This window comes from Cricetulus griseus, chromosome 6 (genome assembly GCF_003668045.3).
Source record: "Cricetulus griseus strain 17A/GY chromosome 6, alternate assembly CriGri-PICRH-1.0, whole genome shotgun sequence".
Lineage (NCBI taxonomy): Eukaryota > Metazoa > Chordata > Mammalia > Rodentia > Cricetidae > Cricetulus > Cricetulus griseus.
The window spans coordinates 64,857,232-64,872,509 of NC_048599.1; the positions used below are offsets into that span (position 1 = coordinate 64,857,232).

Sequence of the window (15,278 nt, forward strand, 5' to 3'; positions counted from 1 at the left end):
GAAACACAGGTTATAGAGCTGCTGCTTAGGAGAATGTGAAATGAGATAAATGGTATACTTAAATTGCATGAAACTTGCCATAAAATGTGATTATGCAAGGTCAGTAATGCATGTTTGTGTTGGGCAGAGAATGTTATGTTTTCTATTAATTAGAAAAACAACTTTAAAAAAACACTTAAAAAGATAGTAGGCAGCAGTAGTTGTGTAGACCTTTAATCCTAGCACTCCAGAGGCAGAGGCAGGTAGATCTTGAGTTTGAGGCCAGATTGGTCTACAACGTGAGTTCCAGGACATCCAGAGCTGTTACACAGAGAAACCCTGTCTCTAAAAACCAAACCAAAAAAAGCAAAACAAAAGTAGTACTGTCTTTTCCCTGTGTTTCCATCATGACATACTGCCTAAACACAGTCCATGGACAATGGAGCCAAGTGAAACTGAAAACAAATAAATCTTTTTTTTTCTTAAAAAGCAACTACTCTTTAGTGTACCAAGAGTAATCAGGGGATATTCCATGTGTGTGTCTAGCAAGTGAGCGAAGCTCCAGCTTCTAAATCATATTTTAGGCTAATATTCTGCATCATGTAGTTCTCAGTTATATACTGCTGAACTACAAAATCATGGCCTCATGTGCTACTGTGCCACACCATCACCCGAGCAGCCTTAGCTATCAGCCAGATGTAGAGCCAATGCCGGTACAGGGTGAGTCTGTGAAACTCTATACTGTGATGATGATGCTGAGAAGGCAGAACAGTAATAGGAAGGATACAGGAAGAGATGAAGAAAGATGGGGACCATAGCTCTAGAGTCATGTCTTCCAACAGAAATATGATATGGGCCACAAACAGAATTTTTAAGTTGTCTGATAGTAATGCTTAAAAAGTAGAGTAAAAAGATTAATACTAAGGCTATATTTCACTTATGTTACCTAATAAAATGAAGATACAATCACTTGACAATGAAATCAATATTAAGAAAACAGAAAGAACAGATTTTCCATGGTTTCTCTTGCTCTGGTACTGGACTTAGCCATATTGGAGTTGCCCAGCAGCATAATGTAGCCAATGTCTGCTGTATTATACAGTGCAAGTCCAAGCTGTTTCTATAAACTCAGCAAAATAATAAGGTAATAATAATGTGCCATTTCCACAGTGGACTTTTCACCCCATCATGTTGGGAACATTTAAAATTCTCACTATATTCTTAAGTTTGAAAAAAATAGAGTATAATATTCCCTTCGAATTCTTTTTGTGTCTTGTTTTGGATATTTTTTAAAAAACATGATTTGAGACCATTCCTGGTGTCCCTTTCATCTTCCCTTCACTCTGTTGGCTAAAGGAGGGCTGGCTATATCTAGCCCATCTTGGTCTAATCAGAAAGCCCTTGGTATAGGATCTAGGAATACGAACCATTTTAGGATTATCAGTATCTTACATATGGTAGGTTCAGAATACATATCTTTGAATATACATCAAAAAGTGAACTGAAGTTGACAAGAGCAATCTTCCATTTGAAATTCACAATGGTGCTGTTTGGAGAGCGAGAAATATTCTGTTGCCTGGTCCCTTAAAGCTTCCACTGCCAGAGAAGCTGCTGGTGGATCTAGAGTTGGCTTTGGATATTGAGACTTAGAAAAATGGGTCACCTCTTCTGAAGTTGTTGACCAATGAAGTTCTATAGACCAACAAGGTTAGAGGCTACTGCAAACACTCTTTGTTACCTTCAGAATTTGATGGAAAGACCCTGTTTCTGCAAGTACCATATATCTGGGTCAAAGAACATGGTGAAACCAACCTGGAAGTTTTATCCATACTGGCTAACTTTCATAGAATAGGTTGGTGCCATCCATAATACTGGAAGAGAATACTAATCATCCAGTTTCACCCAGCTATGAACCTTGCAAGCTACAATAAGCACTGGCCTGGCAAGTTACGGGTGCAATAATAGCACAAATGTTATGGGAGTAACCAACCACTTTCCTATTGCATCTAAGGCCTGCTCCATGAAATGGAAACTATACCTGCCATTGTTAATGGGGCCAAGAGCTCATGGCTAAATAGGTTATAGCTCTAGGAGGGAACCCAATACTATTATTCTCTAAATAGACATACTATTAAAATGACTCCTAGTTACTTATTGCTATCCATAGGTCACAACATCCCTTAAACATCATCAGAGAAACTCCTTCTAGTAGATGGTGATTAACACAGGGATACGGGACTGTCCTAAAGGAGATGTACCCATCACACTCCTACCCCCAGGATGTGGGGATATTTAAAGCAGAGAGAGTAGAAATACTTTAAGAGCCAGAAGTGGTAGATAACTTTAAAGAAAGTGTTTCTACGTACAACAGGACAATTGCACATATATAAACTTATACAGATTGTGACAGCATGCATAAGATTTGTGCAAGCTCAAGCCAAACAAAATCTCAGCATGGAGGTTTGGTGGCATAAAATCCCATTGGTAGCTAAGGAGCTATTGGCATTTGATAGCTACTGGAAGAGAAAGAGTCAGTTTCCTTTAATGGTGTGACCTAGTAGGGCAGGCTCCACTCCCAAGTATAGTTAGCCAACACAAACTGGATCCAGTAGATCTTTTAAAAAAGGAAGAAAGTACAAAAGTTAAATATGCAGAAAAGTGAGGATGGAGAGAATTGATCAGGGTGGAGTAGAGGGGAGGGTCAATATAATCAAACTACTCAAAAATTTGAAATTCTCAAGCACTACTTTAGGGCTTGTTTCCTTGAGCTGAGAAACACGGTAAATTTCCACAGAATGAAAAGTTTTCAAAGGTTACTATTCATAGCTATCTCTGTTCATCAAAATAATAGAATTCTCAAAGTATCAAGATACTGGTTCTTTTAAAGAAAGAGATAACACAATAGAGGGAGCCATTATAGGTTCGAGGAGAGATCTGGCACTACGGAGATTTCCAGAGATCTACAAAGATGACACCAACTGACAATCTAGGAAATGGTAGAGAGGCTACCCTAAATGCCCTTCCCTTATAATGAGACTGATGACTGCTTTATATGCCATCCTAGAGTCCTCATCCAGTAGCTGATGGAAGCAGAGGCAGACATCCACAGTTATACACTGAACTGAACTCTGGAATCCAGTTGCAGAGAGGGAGGAGTGAAGAGCAAATAGGTCGGGATCAGGCTGGTGAAACCCACAAAAACAGCTGACCTGAACCAGGGGGAGTGCAGGGATCCCAGACTGATGTCTGGGAGGTCAGCACAGGACTGATCCAGACCCCTGAATGTGGATGTCAATTAGGAGGCCTCAGCACTCTATGGGGCCCCTGGTAGTGGATCAGTATTTATTCCTGGTATAAGAAGGGACTTTGGGAGACCATCCCACATGGAGGGATGCTCTCTCAGCCTGGACACATGGGGGAGGGCCTAGGCCCTGCCCAGGATGATCTGACAGACCTTGGGGAACCCCCATGGAGGGCCTTACCCTCCCTGGGGAGCAGAGGGGGTGAAGAGGTGGGGCACTGGTGGGGAGTTTGGGGGAGGGGAGGGAGAGGGAGAAGGGATTGACTTGTGAAGCAGCATTGTTTCTAATTTGAACTAATAAAAAAAATCTCTTGGGGGGGGAAAAAAAAGAAAGACTTTAAGGCCATTGAGACAGACAGACAGGAAGGATCTCCAATATATACATGTTAGAATTTTCCAGATATAGAATAGTAAAATTTTGAAAAGTATAGAATGTAAACCATACGGACCTCGTTTTAAGTTCACTTTACATGTGTGAAAAGAAACAGTCTTATGAATTAAGGGCAGTGAATAGAAGTATCTTCTGGCTATGGAAGCATCTATAGGTTATATATGTGTAGTAAAACCATAAAGCAACACATTTGCCTTGATGAGTTACATAAAAAAGTACCTAGTAACATGCACACAGAACAAAATGTTTGAGTCATTGTTTGCGCTCAAGATGGTATTGACCCTGATTCATTATTCCCATCAAGCATGAGGCTCAGCAAGACCAACTCAGACTTATGCTTTCACAAAAACAAGGCTTTGCCATGGAGGAAAGAGCAGTGATCTTTGCACAAAGGGAGCAGCTGGGATGCAGTTCCTGTGACTCATGGACTGAGAATTTCTCTGCTAATTTCCAAGGTGGTTTGGCCATACTTTGTCAATTGACCCAACTTAGCAGTCTTTTGTTGATGGTGTGGTATCATGTGGCCTTATTCAGTAATAGAAACAGCATGTTAAAATTTTCCCAACAGTTCCCGCATGCATTTCCCCTGGCTTTCTAGTAAAGAAGAAAGCTCCATCCAAAAACTCCACACTTAGTTTTCTTTCAAATCTTAAACTGAATTCAGAAAATTAAAATAGGAAATGCACAAAGCATTGTATTTTAATGTTCACTAACACTGATCAATAAAAGCTTCTCAGTGCTACCAAAAATATGAAGGAAGGTACAGAACCTGCAAAGGTTTCTAAGTAAGTGCAGGGTCTCCTGGGTATCCCAATGTGCCAGAGGGTGCCAAGTAGTGGGATAATGACATTCACTGGGCCCCCATTTGCCTCTCTGTAAAGGAATGGAAAATACAATACAACTAACAACAACAAATTTCAAGTTTCCAGGTCACCACCCTCATGAAACCAGAAATATAATCCTTGCCTACCTGTCAGGCTGACCACAAATTTGAGCTGCCAGACTACGTAATCCTTGCATGTCCATACTGTAGTCAGTTAACATGCACCAAGGACACCTGTGCTGTAAGCCTTGCATATCCACACTGGTCAGTTAACATGCTGCTCCAAGGACACCAGTGCTGTAAGCCTTGCATGTCCACACTGTGGTTGGTTAACATGCTCCAAGGACACCTGTGCTGTAAGCCTTGCATATCCACACTGGTCAGTTAACATGCTCCAAGGATACCTGTGCTGTAAGCCTTGCATGTCCACACTGTGGTTGGTTAACATGCTCCAAGGACATCTGTGTTGTAAGCCTTGCATGTCCACACTGTGGTTGGTTAACATGCACCAAGAATACCTGTGCTCCAGGGGAGACAGAGAAGCTTGCCTTTAAAACATTTCAAAAGCAGAAATGTCAATGAATGACTGGAAGTATGAAATGGTCTTAGAAGGTGACACAAAGGCTACAGGACAACTCCATCTACACTGAGGATGGAACCGCCACTAGAAGATGGACCATGGACCCCCGCAGTGTTGTCTGTGGTCAGTCGGAATAAGTGACAACAGGAGCCTCAGAAAGCGTGCTGTCAAGAAGGGTCCTGAGTATCCTGATGTGCAGCTGAGAAAGCCTCCTACCTTTCTGGAAGAAGTCCTCCAGCTTGTCCTTGAAAGGCTGCAGATACTCCTTTGGGGACTCCTTGCATACCAACTTCATCTGTTGCTCACTTGCTGCAAAGAGAAGTGTAGATTATACTTAATCAATAATAACTACTTGTTGATATCCTACGTGGACACAGCATTATGTTATCAGTTGTACAGATTCCATGTCAATCAGTTTAACCAAACTCCATGGGGGAAAAACAGCACATTCTGTACCTCTCTTTGGGAACAAGGATATGGGAAGCATTCAATTTTCCTTTTAGCCATTCACAAAAGATCTATGACTTGTAGCAGGTAAAACATCTTTCTTTTTTGTTCCTCATAATAGAGTGGAGAAGGTACCTAAGGATTGATCCCAGGGGGGGAAAAAGGCCCTGGCCCTCTTCAGATTTATAGACAGAGAAGGATTTTGCACAAATCCAAATTGCCCGGAATCATCAAGTTAAAGAATCCTCATGGCCATGGATGGACACTCGAGTCCAGTTCAGGTAGTACTGTATCTGTTCTTCATGCCTCCCACTTAAAGCAAACAAAGTCATTTTCAAGATGAAAATGCTGAGAATCAGCATAAATCTTGCCACAGTGAACAGGACAGAAAACACTGGACCCCAACTGGCATGCTAGTTCATCTATCCTCACCCAAACTATAAGCTCAGAGGAGAAAATCACTAACAGCCAAGCTTTCCTAGTGAGCCTCAGATGTGGGACACTTGCAAAGCTTTAAAACAAACAGGATACAAAAGGTAGAAATAAACTCACATGCAGTCTTTGTTAGAGAAACAGACAAATATAAGTAGCAGGTGATGGGTAAGATAGAACCCCTCTCCCTGATTGTTTGACCAATGAGGAAAAGGAGGGTGGGACCTGAGTTCAGAGTGATAAATACTATTGTCAGGAAGCAATAGGATGCCCCCTTCTATTTTTCTGTGCTGGAGTGCTCAAAATCCTAAAATAATCTGCCTCATGTTTCCCTACTCTGAGTTTCCAGCATTTGTTATGGAGTGAGGGTCCTGTGGCCCTCACAACACACACCTAACACTTTGGTAGCCCATGAAGTAATTTTACTTTATTTTCTTCAGACAGGACACCCAGAATTTATAATGAATTATTATTTTGATAGTTAGGTTGCTTAGAACCAGAATGTTCTGATTTGGTTACATATAAACTATAGTAAGAGTTTACTGTGTCCAGGAGTGGTTAACTCAGGCAAAAGATGTCTTCCCGTGTTTCCATTTGCTTTTGGCCAGAGGCTTCAACTATTGGCAATGGCTGGAAATTACTGATAGACATTTGTCCAAGATATCAAATTAAACACTGGATTTTTTATCATAAGAAAATCATGCTACCCAGTTAAAATAAAATAGAGAAACACCTAGCTGTGTAGTGTATACTTGTAATCCAAGAGCTTGGGAGGCAGAGGCAGGTGGAACTCACGTGTAGGGGTAGACTATGCTACACAGAGTGTTTCAGTCTGACCTGGCACCGTATGAAAACCCTGTCTCAAGGTGTGTGTGTGTGTGTGTGTGTGTAGAAATATATACCTTATATCTTGGAAGAATCTGTAAACAAGAAGGCAAGGCATTTTGAAAGAAAGCTCTTGGGGAGGGACCTTTATTTACATCAGGGCATTGTAAGCAGTCATTTGGCGTTTTTTCTTTTGTTTTGTTTGTTTTTGTTTTTCTTCCTCAAGCAAAGCTACTCAGTATCCTCTGCAGGTAGCCACCTGACACTTTTTCTGTTTGGGACAGTCTTGCCTTCAACTCTGGTTGAGTCTACTATGTGCAGATACTGCAGGAGAGAGGAACCACACTTGGCCTGACACTTTTCATTTGCAGTACTGGCATCCCGATTTCCAGACTCTTCAACTATGCGGGGAGATTAGAAGATGGTGCTGGAATGCGAGTATGATTTCAAGCCATCTTGTGTTGTTTAAGTTCATTCTCAGGGTTCCAAGCCTTCACTATAGTACAGGGTTACCAGATCCCAGTACAGGAGTACCCTGACTCGGCCTTCTACCAGCACTGCTGCTTTCGAAGACTTCAGGCTAGAGCTTAAAAAGACTATCTACTGCTATTTGGGCAGCTGTCCCAGTGCTAGCTGGGAAACCTGTTCACTGCTATACAGACACTGACAGCTTTGTTTTGTTTCGTAACAATTCACCAAGGTGAAAAATACAAATCCTACGTTGGAACAAATGGATAATAATTTGCTTAAAATCAGCCAAACCATTTCAAAACATTTGTTTCTGGGACCAGTGAGACGGTTCAGTGGCACTTGCCACCAAGCCTGTTGCCCTGAGTTTGCTACCTGGGCTCACATGGTGGGAAGAGAGAATCAACTCTTGAAAGTTGTTCTTTGTCCTCTGCATGTCCTAACAAACAAACACAGATGCATGTGCTCACAGAACAAACAAACACAGAAGATGTAAAAACAAGCAAACAAAAAGCATATATATTAGAACATTTTTGGTCTTCTTTATAAAAAGTGCTCTAAGTTCTCTACTATCATCAAATTTCTCTTTCTTGTTTTCCAAGTAGATAAACAGTTTGGACACTGGCAAACATCCCTCCTGATATCATCATTCTCTTGCTGAAACAGTGAAAGAGAAGGGCTTTGAGCTTGAGTGATGTCAGAGGACAAAGGGAAAAAAGGAGAGGGGGTTATAGACAGAACTGGGACACACTTTAAAGGTAGAATAGAGATCTGGATTATGGAGTTAGGGTAGAGTTAAAGGGTGAGAAAGCTATAATGGGTGACCCAAGTCCATCTAAAAGGGATTAGTATATTTAAAAACTTCATTTAAGTGCGTATTTTCAGTGTGTGTCTGTGTGCATGTTCAATGTGTGTGTTTATGTGTATGTGCATTCATTTTGAGGCCATCTGATTTATTGGGACAGAGTTCTCACTGAGCCAATGGCATGCCAGCCAGTCAGCCCCTGCCACAGTTATCCGTTTCTGTTTCTCCGAGCATTGGGATTATAGGCAAGTACTACCATGCTTAGCTTTTACATGGGTGCTAGTGAACTGAGCTTAGGTCCTCATATGTATCTGGCAAGTACTTCGCTAGCTGTGTCACCTCCCCAGTCCCTGGCTTAGTGAACTTTAGTGACCTTAGCACTGCCCACCACCTCAACCCATGAGGCATAATAAGCAAGGTAGTAAAGATGATCATATTGACTGGGCATTTCTAGAGGAGATCAATGCCCAGGCCATGGGTCAAATAAACTTTGAACAATCTGCTTTGACTCATCATTTGACAATGAACTTCCAGAAAGGCATACTTTTCTCCTGACACACACACAGTTATGACTCTCTGAATACATGAAGCCATATGGTTTCTCACAGCATAAACCACTAGTTCTTTAAATTCAAAGCACCCTCAGTGACATTCAAGTTCCAATAACAATTTTTAGTACTATTTTTATGAGTAAATAATATGTCACACTATCAATTTAGAAAACATAACTGGAATCATGAGGTTCATTCCTCCAAGGTTACTTCTTCTAATCAAAGTAAAGGTTCAGGAAGAGCTTGTGCCCATAGTCACCAAAACATGGCTTCTACTTTTCCTGAATTGAAAAGATTGGTTATTACAGTTCTTCTTTTGTCCTGGAAGTAGTGACAGATGGGATGCCCATAAAACTGCTCAAACTTTATGAGCCATGTCTCAGAGTTGGAAAAACTATGTGCTTGGGCCAAGACTTCCCTGGGCTCAGGTGGGCCGTGGATTTTTTTCTTATTGGAAAATGATGACATCTTCCTTTCTGTATGATATAAGATAAGGCATAAAAATAGTTTGCAGAATATGTAGCATTAGCAAGCAACTTTGAAAAATTTGTTATTATGGTTATGTAGTAAACTTGGTCAGGAAACATTTCCCAGTGGGAAGATTACAATGTGATGGCTGCGGACTAAATGCTGAAGAAGCTGAGTGACCCTTTTACAGAGACATGACACAGCACAGATCCCCAACTGAAGTAATGCCTCTCAATCCCTTGAGAATCCACTAAAGAATGCCCCCCCCCCCCAAAAGGGGGAAGCTAGCTTGGGAAATCATTCCCCACATCTAGGAACCTCCTGGTTTTGAAATTAGAAAGTAAAACCAGTACAAATGACAGCAGCCCCATGGGTCTGCTGCAAGGACATCTCTGCACCCCCACAGGCTGGGGATCCCATGCGACCTGCTAGAATTAAACTTCTCCACAGGATCAAAGGAGAAGGCTGCCCTCTGACTGCCCCTGCACAGTTGCGTGTTCCGGTGGCCAGCAGCTCACACACTCCAATTTATTAACTTGGCTTACCCAAGACGCTTTCTAACAGACAAACGGGAGACCCAAGACTAATTAATGATGACACTGGAGACTGGAGGCGCACAAAGAAGAGAGGTCATGAACAAATTCGTAAATGCCACTCATTGTCCAACTAGAAGACTACTATACAGTCTTGCCAGACCACCAAAGTTGCCTTAAACACAGTCTGTGCCAGGACCTCCAACATTAAAACCAACCAAGTCTGTCTTTTTTTTTCCTTTCTGTAAAACTTTCAACTATAAAAAACATTAGTTTCTAAAGTTGACTACTAATAAGTGGTTATTGCAAGAGGGAAATGTAAACTGATACATGATGGAATAATAGAGAACAACTAAAATCAGACTCCCACTTAAAGGCTATGTACTTTCCGACTTCTTACAATGAAAAAAAATATGATCTTGCATGTTTCAAGATTTCAAATGTCAAACTTCTAAGGTCAGATGGGTGGTTATTTATTTCTGGCTTTTGACCCCTAAAAATGAAGTTCATTGAGGCACATTAAAAAGCAAAAGTAGATTAGAAGGACATAAAATCAACTCTGATATAATTGGTCAAAATCCTATGTATTTTGTATCAGAGTACATGGGAAATTACTATCAATTACTTTGAGACAGCTATATGGACTCAGTTAAGTCTAAATGTATAGTGTGTGTGTGTGTGTGTGTGTGTGTGTATCCATGATTGGCAAAGCCACAATACATTTTACTTTAGGATTTATGCTTTTGGGATTGTCTTCTCTCTGCTTACCTAATTCCCAATAAGGAAATCCCCTGGTTCCATGGTTCTGTGCCAGTTCTGCTCACTCTTAAGTTTTCTAAGATCTGTCTTTTCCACAAGCTCCATGCTCAAAGGGTCAGCATTAAGGGTTGTCATAGCAACATATGGCCAGCAACATATGAAATTGCTTGTAGCATATTTTTGTGTTCTATCAATGGGGTTTAGGTGAGAGAGAGAAATTGGATTCAGGCTGTAAAGAGCCTATGACGCTCGGTGAAGAAGTTCATTACAAAGGAATTCATTTAATAAATACATCAACTTAACAAATGTCTGCTGAGCACCTATGATGTGCATGAAATTGGACCAGGTACTGAGGAGATATCAGTGATATTTCCCTCAGACACTGGAGGGAGTGTGCCACTAATGTTTCTTATATAGCACATAGTGATGGCTGTTCCTTGAAATTAGAACTGCATGCCAACATACGGCTACTTCTTTCCTGTGACACATCTTTGCCCTCATCATTTTAGCAACAGGGTGCACAATATTCTCACCTGTGCTTTTCACATGTCAAACAATACATGCATATGTGGGTTTTCTTGAAAGTGAGCATTTTTTTAGCTTTATTCTCTAAAATACACTTTTGTTAAAATAAACGTGTGTAAGTGTATTTAGAAATCAGAATCTGGATAATAGCTTAACCTACATACTTTATAATGATATAGTTAATAATTGAGGTCAAATCTAACACTATTCCCAATATAATAAGATGCTAAAAAAAAAAAAACAGTATATCTTACTTTGGATAGCAGCAACACAGTCTACAGAAAGCAGAAAGCAGATTGGAAATTAATAAACTATTAAAGTGTTTTCATGTGCTTATGAAAGGCTGACACTGATGAGATGGTCTTGCTTTGTGAGTCTTCCATACCTTCTTTCATATCTTTTATCTCTCTTCTCCCCTCCCTCCTTCTCTCCTTTCCTTTCTTCTACAGTGCTAGGGATGGTACCCAGGGCCTTAAACATATTAAGAGAAAAGGCTTAGCACTAAGCTACATCACTAACATATATATATATATATATATATAATATATATATATGATATATATAACATATATATCATATATATATGAGTATTATTATATATGTGCATATATATTATGCATTTAAAGGCTATATGGAAAAGGCAACGTAAAGAGAAATTTCAACTTGATCTAAATGAAAAGCAATGATACACAAGTACAAATTTTTGTGCATGAGTTTTCATAGTCATATTACAAACATTTAACAGCATGGTGTGGTAATGGGTAATGGTAGCAATCTTAGGCCAGAGATGAGTGGGTAGGAATAAAGGGAAATTCTATTCTAGGAGAAATCCATATAACATAGATTTTGAAGCAAAGTTGCTTTGTCAATTTTTTTTTTTTTTTTTTTTTTTTTTTGCTAAGCAGCCCCCCAGTGGCCACATTTTCAGGTTCAATGTAGACAGCTGTACGTCAAAGACTCAGTTATGGGCAATCTATATGCAACCAGAGGTGCTTCTTTAGCTGTGGTTTGGGGATTCAGCTGTTTTCACATGCAAATTATTTCTCCCAATGACTATCAATGCAAGAGTAAACATTTGTTTCTAAAGTGGTTAAAAAGCTTGAGTGGGCAACTGTATATTAGAAAATAAAACAGGACTTAGAAACATGCCCACTGCATCAGGATGTTACTTACCTGAGCATACTACAGATATTATTACATTGACTTTTACATGTATGTGTGTATGTGCTATTTTCTACCGGCACACACATAGTACCTCTACCCCCAAGGTTAAATAGAACATTATGTTGAATGGACAGCCTTGCCATATTCCATAAAGCAGAAATAACCCAATTATCCACCAGCTGATGAATGAATAAATAAAATGCATTTCATATCCATGATGAAAAATTCTTTGAGCATAAAAATAATGAAATGTTGATACATATTGCCACATAGATACACCATTGAAAACACTATACTAAGTGAAAGAAGCCAATCCTAAAATACTAAAGTATCCTAAATAAACAGAATCAAAAAGGCAATGTAGATTAGGGTTGCCTAGGGCTAGAAGAGGACGGGGTGTGTGGGGGATGGTACTGACTAAGACTTGCAATATGGTTTTCTAGAGAAGTGGTTCTCAACCTGTGGGTTACGACCCCCCTAGGGGTCATATATCAGATACCCTGCATATCATGTGTTGATACTATGATTCATAACAGTAGCAAAATTACATTTATGAAGTTGAAATGAAATAATTTTATCATTTGGGTCACCACAACACAAGGAACTGTATTAAAGGGCTGTAGTATTAGGAAGGTTGAGAACCACTGATCTAGAGTAAAAAAAAAAATCTCTATAATCTTTTAAAAGCTCATCATGGCTACACAGCTCTGTGAAACTACTAAAATTTCTTGGATTGTACACATTAAATGGGTAAATTATATTTTCTCATAAAAATAACAAAAAAGGTAATTAAATATCAGATTTAAACTGAAACTAAAATGAACAGGTAAAAGGAAAATATTCTATTTGGGCTTCTTTTAGAAGGTGATTCTTAGAATCTTAGGTGCAACTATGACTTTCATCACAGTTATAATATATGTGGGCTAGAACTAAACCATGGGTCAGAAGTGAGAAATCAGTATGTAATATACAAATACTCAAGAAAGCATACATAATAGTCTACCTTCAAAAGACAGCAATAAGTGCTAACAAACAAAATTCTTCTAAAAATAACTGGAAATTGACAAGAGAATCACAAGTAATACAAATGAATTAAATGTTTGTTAACATTTAAAAAGTTAAAACACAAAGAGTAGAGATGGCTTAGTGGTTAAGAATGCTACTGCAGTTATGGAGAGACCCTGGGTTCAGGTCTCAGCACCCATATTGTGGCTCAAAACCACCTGTAACTCAAGTTCCAGAGGATCTGATGCCCTCTTCTGGCTCCTGTATGTACAGTGCACATCAACTCGTGCAAGTACACATATAAAATATACATAAACAAATATTTCATAAATTTGAGTAAATACTAACCCAAATCAAATAGGCTTTACCTATTTAATAGAGTCAAGCAACGGAAATACTGGCTAGTTTATATATTACTTAGGTTTTGTTTACAAGGACAGCTAGACAATAACAACAGCCACACAAACTCTTTGGATAACTGACATTTCTAATATGTGTGGTTTAATCATTTACTCAATAGATCACTGTCTAATTACTTTTATAATCAAACTATCATAAAATTGCCAATATTCACTTTTTCATATTTCTTTCTCCTTGAAGAAACTTTACCCCCTCCAAGACACTGAAAATGTCCTCTGAAGCCACAAGTTCACCCATTGTTTGCTTAGTGTGGGGAGCCAGCAGCAGGATTCCATGGCAGGCTGCTTCTTTTCTGTGTCCTCCATCCTGGGAGTTGCAGCTCCCAGTTTACTCTGTTGTCTTTGCTGCCCCAGCAGCTTCCTGCCTCCTGATGGTTTCCTATATCTTTTCATTAAATGTGAATATTCTTTTGTGTTTTGCGCAAGGTTTCTTTTTCTTGCCATGCTATGCAATCTCACCCCAATAAACATTTCAGTGACCATCTGTAAGAGGTGGCTCCTCCTCTATCACGTGTCTTCCCATAATTTCACCTACTGGTGATCTCTTGGATTCATTGATATCTATTAAATTGTATGTACCTTCTGACCTATGCTATGCTCTTCTTATGCTCACTATTGTCCCTATTGTGGAGGCAAGTAGCTAAATGACATCTGACAATACCAACCTCTAATTACAACCACAAGGGCTTCCATAGAGATTGTCTCTAATTTCTCAACCAGACCACATGGTCCTAGAGGGGCTACCTCCTGCTCGTTCCCTCTCAAATTCATAATACCCCTCTTCTTCTTTAATTATTGTTATATATGTGTGTATGGGTCACACATCTCTAAAGGATCAAAACTTGCCTATGAGTTCTTGGAATTAAGCTCTCTCCCTTCCTCCAAATACAAGTCTGAATAGATTTGTTTGATACCCTAGCTTCAGGCAATGAGATGTCTTTCACAGGAAAGAAAGAGTTTGATTCACCTTAAGAAGGTGAGATGGCTATAGAAAGGCAAGGACAAAAGGATAGGAACAAGTGACTTCCAGAAGGATGGCTTCTGTGACACCTGATAACTTCACTAAAGCCTCGAGAGCTCACACTGCTTGCTGTGGGTATGGGTTATGTGTGACTCGAAATGGAAACAATCTTAGAGACAGTACAGAACAAATATGTTTAATAAGGAGGAAGAGAAGCACCAATGCACTTTTCTAATAGCCCTTTGCATCCTATGGACATCCTATGGATGTTGTAAGTAGCTTTTAAGTCACAGGCCGCCAAGATGTCTTAGCCTTACTATGACAACACATTTGACAGACATTCATATATTCAAAACTTGTACTGGGTATCTTCTGTATGTCACTGTGTCACACATTAGGCACAACTATCTAACAAGACCTATATTCATCTTCATAAAACTGTTTGCAACCTAGTGAGAGTAAAACAAAAAAACAAAACAAGATGAAGACAAAACTAGGAAATCAGTACATTACATTATAGTATGGTGTCATGAAACAGTGGGTAGGGCCTTCTTAATGCATACTGGACTGGGAAATGTTATCCAGAAAAGACAACTTGAGAAGTAAGTTGAAAATGTCAAGAAAAGTGATGGAAGAGGGAATACCATGAATGAAAGTAAAGCACAATGAAGTAGCATAGGCTATTTGAAGTAGGTCAGGTGGTGTAGTAAGTCACATAGCTCAGGGACCACATCTCCTTGGTTTACTATTGTCCTGGTGCCCAGATTTTAGCTTCAAGGAAAGAGTCTATAGGGGAGAGGTCTCTGGGGAAAAAACACAAGAACCAGCCTGAATGGAAAAAG

General features: G+C 39.6%; 1 protein-coding gene across 4 annotated transcripts in view; it reads right to left on the minus strand.

The window, feature by feature from the left end:
* Positions 1-15,278, minus strand: part of Fmn1 (formin 1) — a 343,529-nt gene that overhangs the window by 79,002 nt on the left and 249,249 nt on the right. For all 4 annotated transcript variants that reach the window (XM_035446230.1, XM_027422271.2, XM_027422272.2 and 1 more), the window contains one exon: positions 5,291-5,383. In XM_035446230.1, the coding sequence (XP_035302121.1) occupies positions 5,291-5,383 (93 nt within the window). The remainder of the gene's footprint in view (positions 1-5,290; positions 5,384-15,278) is intronic.